The following is a 10,921-nucleotide window of genomic DNA, read 5'->3' on the forward strand; positions in this document are numbered from 1 at the left end:
AAAACACTGAAAAGCACTGGTTGAAGTTCTCTCACAATTGCTCCAGCCCTGAAATAGCTCAAGTGCCCTCTGCTGTGCGAGTTGGTCACTACAGCTAAAGACACTTAACCCTTTACATTTCTTTGCTTTCAAACCTGGGTTGAATATATACGAAATATTACAACTCGCAAAACACAAAAAAAACAAATACATAAATGACACATTTCTGAATTCAAAAGTGTTTATTTAGTTTGACCAGGTTCTAGCATTACCATAATATACATTTTCCCCAGTCTTAACTTGCAATTACATATATAATATACTATGTGAATACACAAATTGTAAGCATAAAAAAAATACAAATACAAAAACATGTTATATAGGATAATAATAAGTATAGGAACAGCAGTGACAAAGTGGAGCAAAAGACAACTCGGTCTGCTTTTGCCCGTTTTTCAAAATACATTTTGCAGATTGCACGCTTTACATGGAGAGAGAGAGAGAGAGAGAGAGAGAGAGAGAAAAAAAAAAAAAAAAAAAGGTGAGACACCAGCCTCTGGGAAAACAAAAACAACAAACTCACCAGGGCCCATCAGAAACAAGTTTAAGTAAACGGGCAGCTGAAATGTAGACCGTGGCTGACAAAGTCCAGCAGACATGAAGGAGAAGTGAAATCGGTGCATCAGTGTGTGCATCCTACTTTCTCCACCAAGAACTTGGAGGCAGGACATAAAGAAAAAAGAATAATAAAACTGCGTTTAAGGGCTGCAGCGCCCTCCACAGTGATGACCAGCACTCTCCAGTGTCCCGGCCTGGACGACGGGGGTTTTCAGCGCGCTGTCTGGAGCCTGGGAGGTCATAACAGAGGCACGTCTCACCACGACACTGACTTAACACTCCACCGATACCGATCCAAACCTCCTCTCTAGCTGCTAAGACACAAGGTTGACGTCAACTAACTAGGTAACTGAGAGGATATGTAAACATACAGGTCTTGAAAACCAAACTAGAATGTGCTGTCACATAGTCAAGGTAAGTAAACGTGTAGTATTATTGTTTAGAAAATACTAGCCATGTAAACTTCGCCTCGATCAGGCAATATTCAGAGATCGGATGAATCTCTGCAAAAAAATTATAGCTTGTATTCCACTAGTAAAAGCCCTTTGTGTGTGTGTGTGTGTAAGTGTGTGTGTGAGAGAGAGGATTAGGAAAAATAACATGCACTGAGTATGATGCTCTTTAGTCTATATACACGATGTCAAATAGATATATGCTTGAAGCCTAGCAAAGTGATGTGTTATTTCCCTGACCACAATTCCAAATGAAATTCAGATCTTGTGTAGGTTCGTTAAAGGCAACATTGTCGAAATGTTTTTAATAAACTACAGGATTACGTATTATTTGGATTCAACTCTCAAAAAGTTAAAACCGAAGCAAATCGAGAACCGCAGTGTTAAACTATGTAGAAGTAATTTACTTATTTTGTTTCTCTTCTAGAAGTGCCCGTTCTGTCTCCGTCTCTTACCAGAAAAAAGCCCTACAACGCCACTAATTAACAGTCGCTGTCATGTAAATAAAGCGTTGTTCGAAGCGGTATTGCCAAAACAAATCAGACCCAATGCCTTCGTGGCGTCGCCTTAATTCTCCGATTAAATCACATATAGCTCTGTCACAAAGTACCCCCCCCCCCACCAAAAAAAATAGTTCCAGTTTATCCAAAATCCAAGTGGAATGAATGTGGGGATGGAAGACAACTTTTTCTGTTCTGTTTTTAACCAACTCAAGGCAGCAACAGTAAAACCTCACAAAACGTGAGGAAACTTTGAGGCAAACTGTTACAGAGGTTCTTTCACCCTTCTGGTATAAATACTAACACTATGTGAGTCAAAAATATTAAAATCAAATCAAATCCCGCCTGTTCTTACAAACATGCTAAAACAAAAATCCTTGCTATAAAAATCCACCATCTCTCAACGTTTTATATATATATATATATATATATATATATCTCCACCTTAATCTCAATCAAAAAAAATACTTATGCTTAAAAAAAAAAAAAAAAAACACTCCACTCTCTTAATCATCATTTTAAACAACGAGGTTCAACTTTCTGGCATAATATACAGTTGTTTTTTGTTTAGTTTTTTTTTTTTCTCATTTTAACAAAATTGCTCACTGGACCACAAATGACATGATTTTTGTGAAAGTCAATAAGAGACCCTGAGTAAACATGATTGGACCAGGCGTGATTGAGGCCCTTTTTGCTCAGCTTACTAATGACATGCATATTCCTACCTTTTCAAACAAAACAATTCAGATAGATCCGCCCATGTCAAGAAACAACAGTCCGGTATAACTGTGCAGGCACAAACAAGTGTCAATTCATCTAAAACTAAACAGGACATCCATTCCAAATAGGTTGTCATTCCGCTCGACAAATGCTTTCTCGATGTGATATGGTGCGTGTTGTTTTGCCCAGCAACCGCGGGACCGGAGGATATAAAAACACAGTTGTTTCACATTCGAGAGCCTTGTTCTTGAAGAATCTGCAAGAGAGAAGCAACTGTTAATGGATGGGTTGGATGACGAAAGTGAGCGTGTCTAAATAAAACAGGGAAGGACATTAAATATTCAATACGTCATTTAAAATGCTTCACAAAAAAAAGGGGATAAAAAAACCACACCCAAAAAAACCCTGAAGTTTGCTTCATTTCTGCGATTTAGTCTAATGATGAATTCAATTAAATATCAATAAATCATTAAAAAACATAGAATAAAATATTAATGTAAACAAACATTTTATTATATTTTATTTAAATGTACACAAAACAAAATAAAGATAAGTAAAGTGTCAAGCTACCATTCTAATTCCTAATATATGAGAATTACTTTTTTACTTATAAATCAACTATATATTATAAATATTAGTTATGTGAAATGTTAACCAAAATATATATATATATATATATATATATATATATATATATATATATATATATATATATATATATATATATATATATATATATATATATATATATATATATATATATATATATATATATATATATATATATATATATATATATACACACACACACACACACACACGTATTATTAATAATAGCAACAACAATATCAACATTTTCATATATATTTAATACCTATATTAAAATATATATTAAATTTACTTTATTTTGTAAGAAACATTGCGGAAAAGAAGCCTTGATTGTTTCTTTTTGTTCATTTTACTTGCTGCCGCAAACACGTCCGGCTAATGGCATAACGCTTTCCCTCCACGTGAGGCCTTTGCTTATTTGTACAAGCGAATACGGGCCCCTTACAGGAAGCGTTCAACAATGGCTCGGTGATATCATCCCAATGTGTTTATTACTTTGCATAAGCCCTGTCGACCCGATACAGCATTACACTATCACAAAAAAAACTACTGAAACAGAGCCAGAAGATGATTTCAAGAAGGAAATTTGCGGCTGAAGCATTAAATATTGAGCAGGTTTTCCATCATTATCTGGGATCAGAAAGCAGACTAGATGAGCTGAGGATATAATTGCAGGGCTTTCTAATAGGCAAAAATACAGGCGGACAGCATGCGTCAAATTGAGCGTTAGTAATAGACTCAGAGAGGGAGGGAGTGAGCCTTCAGCATTCAGCAGAGACCTAATTATCAGCTTAAGTGATATGTAAATGATTCCTCACCAAGAAATACTGAAAAAAAACTATTTCCACATCCTCAGTGTGCACGGCATGCAGGGAAACAAAACACTCAGGCATGAACACATCTGATCTGGTTAATCGGCTCTTTGAGTACCGTGAAGCCACACGTGACCATCCGAAGAGCAGAGCTGTGGGAATTTTTTTTTTCTTACGATATGTGCGTAAGTGCCTATTTCTGTCCGGGCACGGGGGAAGAGCGCACCGGAGACCGTGAAGGGGTTCTGTCAGCCTCACCTTGGCCTTTTCACTGGGCTCGCTGTTTGTGCCGTACGACTGATTGTGCAGCTCCTTGGAGACCACGCAGAGGAACTCTGCTTGATCTTCATTTCCGTAGTTGTACGAAGAGCCGATACTAACCAACTAGCAGGAGAGAGGAGAGGAAAACACATGACGACAGTATTTCCATGGTGAGCTGCATTTGACTACATAAGATGTAAATACAAAACACACTTCCTTGTGATATATTGATGTTGTTGGTGATACTGCGTAAAAGAGGACACGTGAAAACTCAATCATGGGATGCTTTACATCAAAGATATATATAAAAAAAACAACAACAAAAAAAACAAACATAAATCCGTCCAGGTCATTCTCATTCATACTCACACAAACACACAATTAGATATCGCATTGAATAATGCATTTCTTTGAACAAACTAAATCTATAATAGTGGATGAAGACAGAATAGGCTGATGCGGGAGAAGTACGTGATTAAACCATGAGAATTCTTTATTTTAAAACGCAAAAACTTTCAGTTTAAGGTCACATCCTTATCCCTAAAATAGTCAAAATAATTGTCCAACTAATCAATTATCAAAAGCGTTATCAAGCATTAGTTGCAGCACTAATATTGTATTCAATGCTAATATATATATACACATAATAAAATATACATAATATACATAATAAAACATTAAGACACAAACTAATCATGACAACTTTAACAAATCATCCCTCGCCCCCAAGCAAACAACTAATGTTTGTGCCGAATTGAGAATATCACATCAAGTGGGCAAGAAAGAAAATCTCTAAAAGCCATCACTGATTATTAACAATCAGTGTTTTCAGTTTAGACTCCGGCCTGAACAGGAGCATCTACTCGAGTACTGATGCCTTCGTCTCTTCAGTTTCTAGTTAGTGATTAGTCTGAGCCACCAGACGCTCCTCAGACGCTTCACTTCCTCACACCTGCCGCTGACTACAGATGAACTCACTTGAGCACCTAACCTCCCACCGCACCACAAATTACAGCTTGTCCCTCAAACACCCCAAGCGTAAAAGCTTCACTGCGTTTCTGTGCCGTACCCTTCCACCACAAAAGCATGAATATGCAAAAATTAAAAAGCACACACTGTTTAGCATGCTAGTCAAATAAAAGCAAACCTCCAAAAAAGAAAAAAAAAATCCACTGCTCCTAGATGCCCTTAAATGATCTCAATTAATCTCAATGTTAAACATTTCAGATTGAACCCTCAAGGCACACGTCACATTTATCAACTATCACTATACTAACATATTTTCCATAATGAAGATTTGTCTCATCGTCACTTTTTTACTTTTACTTTCTGGTGAATTGACTGAGATGAATGGATTTGGCTACGCCGCTTTCTAAACCTGAATCATGTTTCTTACTATACATGGGAGGGTCTTAGAGCTCTCGGACTTTATCAAATATACTAATTTGTGTTCGGAAGATGAACAAAGGTCTTACAGGTTTGGAACGACATGAAGGTGACAGATTTTCATTTGAGGGTGAACTATCCCTTTAAATTGTGGCCATGAATTAAGAATACTTTAAGGTCAAAACATTTTCCAATCTAGCCATTTAAAAATAATCAACTTATAATAGATAACATTTAATGTTGATGGAAACGACGACCCAACACTATACCTACTGTCATTTCTACACATTGTAGTTTTTTTTTTTTTTTTTTTTTTTTTTTTTTTTTATACATTTACAGGGAATGTCACCCTGCTGCCCACATAAGGCCAAAAGCAGGTCAGGAGCACACACACACACACACACTCACACGGGGAAAACCCTCCCATACCACACGCTTCACAGATTGACTAATGCCAACTCCACACCACAAGACGACAGCAAACTTCCCCATTTGCTACAGATTCTTCTTTGAATTTTCAATGGATGGGTGTCAGTGTACACTAACCTGAGCTAGTTTAGTTCACACCTTAAGAGAAAGAAAAAGCACACCGATTCAAACAGCGAGTGAACACCAAATGTTTTGCAAACTGGTTTAAGCGTAGTAAAATGATCATCCCCACATTTGAATCAGTAAGTAACTTCTAACCACCGAAAGCAGCAGAGGCACCCATTTAAACCACCGGCTTTAGATCACAGATGTCCAAACCATCATATTTAAAGAATGGCCTATTCAAAGACGTTACACCTTGCCTACAACAGACACAACTTATGACCACAACAGCTGGAGTCAGTCCACACTAGAAGCTGCAAGCTATAGTACAAATCTTCACTAACTCAGACAATCAGCTGAAAGCTCAAATGAGTGAATGATTGCATACATACACCCCTATGAGCATCAACTGATCAATGACTGGTTTTTAGAGAATTTTCTGAACACATCTGAGCTTAGATTTTAACAGAAGATGGTGTTCTGCTCTAGTTTTTATGTGTATAAACAAACGCTCATGAAGAAGTGCGCTAATGACAGTAAACACCTCACTGTGAACATCTGTAATTTTCTTCTTTTGCAAATTTTATGAATGATTATTTTAGGTTTAAGGGTGCGTATGATCGGGAAATACGGCTGTTTCTAAAGCATTCAATGCCATCTGCTTCTAAAATCTAAGCTCAGGATCGCCTCCACAGGAATCGCAGCCTTACTGGTTTTATAATTACAAAATATTTCATCCAAAAAAAAAAAAAAAAAAAAAAGACAATAAATACGTTTTAATTTGAGATTACATTTAACAGGTGTTTTTGGGTGAGTATTTTTAAGATCAATGAGGCCACGTGTATATAATCAAAAATACAGGATAACAATAATATTGCAATAAATTATTACAATTCTCTTATTGTTATATATTTTAAGTGTAATTTATTTATTTTATGATCCTTCAGAAATTATTCAAATGTTGATTTGTTGCTCAATAAACCCAATAAATCAACACTTTTAAAATCAGTTGCACTTTTTGATATTTTTGTGATATGAATAGTATTGAATGATAAATTAAAATGATTTAAAATATGATATAGATATAAATAATGTACACATAAACACCTTTGATCAGTAATATTTAAAGTGTGAAAATTAGCCAGATATTGTACCAGTATATTGTGCATCCCCAAATAAAATTCTACAATTTCCCTAAAAAGCTGTAACAAGCGAGTAATCCTCTAATCACCTGTTCAAACTTCCAGCCATCTGACATGGTGGAGACCATCTGTGTCAGTTCCTCCTCCTGACACTGCAGGACTCTGTAGACGTGCTTCACGGGCAGCTGAAGAAAGAGCACAAGCATGAGAAGACAGAAAAACACTAGATGAAGAGGACAATGCACACCTTTTTTTTTTTTTTTTTTTTGGGTCAGTGCTCTGATTTAATTGCAGAATGACTGTCATTCCTGCAGATCCACAAATGTCATCAGATTAAGCTGAGAGGGCAGATTGCAGAGGAATTTTGAAAGGACCAGGACATGCTGTGTAAGACAAATCTATGTTAAAGACAAGGGAGCAGAATCAACAGAGTCAATTTTTCTGACTGATATTAATATGTCTGAAATCCGTGGGCCTCATTTATAAAACATGAGCAGAACAAACTGTGTAAATAACTCGTTTCATTAAAAAGGCCTTTGAAAAATATGAGCCAAATCATGTTTTTTTGGTTTTTTTAACTCAAGGCTTTTTATTTCCAATCATTTGAATTCTTTGAAATATTTTTCCCCTTCATTCATATATTTTAAGGATCCCAAATTTTACACAATAATAAATTTACAATTTTGTTAAATAAGTAGCATAATAATAATAATAATAATAATAATAATATTATTCAAATAAAAAAAATCATAAATCAAAATCACATTCATTCATTAGACGCACCTGAGCTGTCTTACAATCCCTCTCCCTGATTTTGTCTTTGACCAGTTTAATCAGTGAAGTGATATTGTAAAACTCGGCCTCCTCCAGCACGCCTGACAGATGAAAAACATCATTAAAAACCCACGTATCATAAACGAAACAGTTTAATGTCAAGAACACGTCACAGGCAGGTTTCAACTGAATTTAGCTGTCAGTGAGAAAATCTAACGGCATGTTCAGACATATCTTCAAGTTCTTGATGGGATTCCCATCATACCTTCCTCTGCTAGGCCTCGGTTCAGCACCAGCTTTCCATGTCTCAGATAGTTGAGCACCGGACCAAAATACGTGGGATCGCGGTCTATCAAATAAGCACCCGTTTCATCCTAGATGACAAAAAAAAAAAGAAAAAAAGAAGCTATGTTAGTAATTTAGGACTTGTCTCTGAAGAATTTCGGCATAATAAACCATTTATTAAAATGTGGATTCTTCAGTCGGTGTTGAATGACTTTGCAGCTCACCAGACTGTTTAAATCAGTACTGAAGAGACTGTTAAGACGAGGTGTGGCTGACATTTAACATACATGCAGCAGAGCCCATAGGGACGCCGATCCATCTCCAGCACAACATCATTACCACGGATCAATACAGAGGTCGAAAAAGCCAGCTTTATTCCACAGTGTTTACGCTCTGTGTTAACTAAAGCACCCGGCAAGTGAAACTCTGCAGTTCAATCCCTCAATTTCTGCTTTGTGAAAACTTCTTTAACCGTAAGAATATTTTGGACTAAGCCGACGGACAGAAGAAATTCTTTTTGTCTTTTTAGTCGCTTTCAACGGTCGTTGCACTAATAAATGATGCATATACGGACCTTTAAAAGTTTAAAAGCATTCAGGCAACCCTATTTCTTCTTCTGTCACAAAGAAGAAACTAGATGATTTATTAAATAAGACTAATATACTTGTTTTACATGATAAATAGCCAATCTCTGTATAGCATATATTACTACTTAAACCAGTTTAATTGGCTGTCAGATAAATTCTGGATCAGTTCCTCCTAAGTATAGTTTGTTTTAGAGTTATTTAATTCATTATTCACATCATTATTCAGTTAGTTATTTGCCAGTTTGCTGGCAATAAAAAATAGGGATGGAAACCTTAAATATGTAATAAAAGTAAATTCATAAAATACAAAACAAAAACATATTTCCCTACTTTTAAATATTTTTAAACTAAGTAAACTGACTACAAACCTCATTGTTTACTCCAGCAAAATAAAACACTAGCAAAAATACTTTATTATTTAACAGGATATAATTTAACAATATATAAATCATAGCTTGTATTTTTACAGCCTAACCTGATAAACATTAATAAAATAGTGGAATTGGTTTAGAACACAATTATGTTTTATATATATATATATATATATATATATATATATATATATATATATATATTTGGTTTATTCAGATAAACAGTATTAAGCATACTTTATATTTTAGTAAATCTTCACATAAGATAGCATAGCATTAAACAATGTGTTAGATATTATGAACTATCAATGAGCAATTGGTTGCCATGCATACATTATTATGAACTGTTAGCTATCTAAATACATTAATGTGAAAATATACAACAGTACATAAACATTTACAATAAATGCTATAAAAGCACTTATTAGTTTCTGTTAACTGATGCTTAAAAAAAAGTCTAAAATTGTTACCAATATGTAAAGTGTTTAATCGGATATTTGCTAGTCACATAGTTTTGAAGTTCAAAGCCAGACAGACGGTTACTAACAAACAATAGTAATCTTAGTTTGTAATATATTAAATGTTTATTTGGACAAGCATTGCTAGTTTTTAATACCCGTGGTTTACGTTAGCGAGAACAACGCCAGTGTTAAATTCTTCAGCTAGCGCTTGACATGTAACGTAGCATGCAAGTTTGCACTAACGTTCAGAAAAAAAAATATAGACGAGGTGTATACTGTGCCAGCAAATGATTACAACATTAGAGGCTAAAACGAGATTGCGCTATTTAAAGCATATCGCAAACCTCTTTAACTAGATCTGCCTTCGTTTGGAGTACGAGCTAACTGTTACATCAAGTGTTATCGGTTAGGCTAAGCTAACGTTGGTAAACGGCGCTCCATTCACTGTAACTTCACCAGCTAGCACACTAGCTAAAATATTAAAACACACCAAAATAGTGAAAGGAAAACGCGGCGGACCCGACATTTTGAGTTTAACCGAGCGGTTTAAATGTCCCAGAGAAGCGAAGCGGGGGCGAGCACTTGTTTTCACGCTCGCGGTATAAATACCTTATCAGAGTCGAGGTCGGGGTCGGCCTGGCACAGGCGGTACAGGAAAGACTTCGGGTCTCTGCACAGCGTCTGTCTCGTCGTGAGAAAGTACGTGCCGCCGACGTTCAGACGAACCCATTTGGACGAGCCGCTTGTACACGGCTGCGGTCTCTCTCCGGGAGAAAGAGCGGGACACCTGCGAGCGCTCGAGCCGCTCGGGTCAGGGCTCTTCTCCGCCATCCCTCCTCTGCTCTCCCGCTGCCTTCACCGATGATGGAACTGAGCGAGAGCAGGAAGTGTGCGAGTTTGAGAGCCGCTGTGCCCTCCCATCCCAGCCGAATACACGGGCCGTGTCTCATACACACAGCGCTGACTATCTAGACCGCACACTTCCGGCAGCCAAGAGCGCTACGCGCGCAGCAGCGACCCGGAATTCAACCTAGATAGGCAGCTCGGTAAGTTTTGACACGCAACCATTAATGGTTTTTTTTGTTTTGTTTAATTATTCAAACTGTTGATACTTTTTATACCCTACAGGAATTGTATTATTCATTTCCCCTTTTCGCTCAAACTCTCAGCTCTGAGAAACCGTGCAGCTAAAAAGTAGAACTAAAAACCATGCTTTTATTGCTTTGTTTTTTTATTGCTTATTATCTTAAATAATATAACAAAGTGTTTATGACAAAGCTTACGTGAATTAAAAAAGTAAGTTATGATATACAAAGTGACACACAGGGTACATACAGAGTAATGGTCACGAGACAAATAGCTGCAGTTAAAATGCAAAATTCAGTTATGAGATAAAATCATAATTATAAAATACTTCAAGATAAAATATAAAA

The 10,921-nt window shown here is 36.3% G+C and overlaps 1 protein-coding gene across 1 annotated transcript; it reads right to left on the bottom strand.

Moving 5' to 3' along the window:
• Positions 1-206: 206 nt before the first annotated feature.
• kctd5a (potassium channel tetramerization domain containing 5a) lies at positions 207-10,386 on the bottom strand. Its single transcript, XM_043235289.1, has 6 exons — positions 10,098-10,386; positions 8,050-8,158; positions 7,794-7,885; positions 7,100-7,195; positions 3,949-4,074; positions 207-2,525 (listed from the first exon to the last, which is right to left on the bottom strand). Exons 1-6 carry the CDS (start codon positions 10,317-10,319, stop codon positions 2,496-2,498), a joined length of 675 nt encoding a protein of 224 aa, XP_043091224.1. The 5' UTR covers positions 10,320-10,386; the 3' UTR covers positions 207-2,495.
• Positions 10,387-10,921: the final 535 nt, after the last annotated feature.

Source organism: Puntigrus tetrazona, chromosome 3 (genome assembly GCF_018831695.1).
Source record: "Puntigrus tetrazona isolate hp1 chromosome 3, ASM1883169v1, whole genome shotgun sequence".
Taxonomy (NCBI): Eukaryota; Metazoa; Chordata; class Actinopteri; order Cypriniformes; family Cyprinidae; genus Puntigrus; species Puntigrus tetrazona.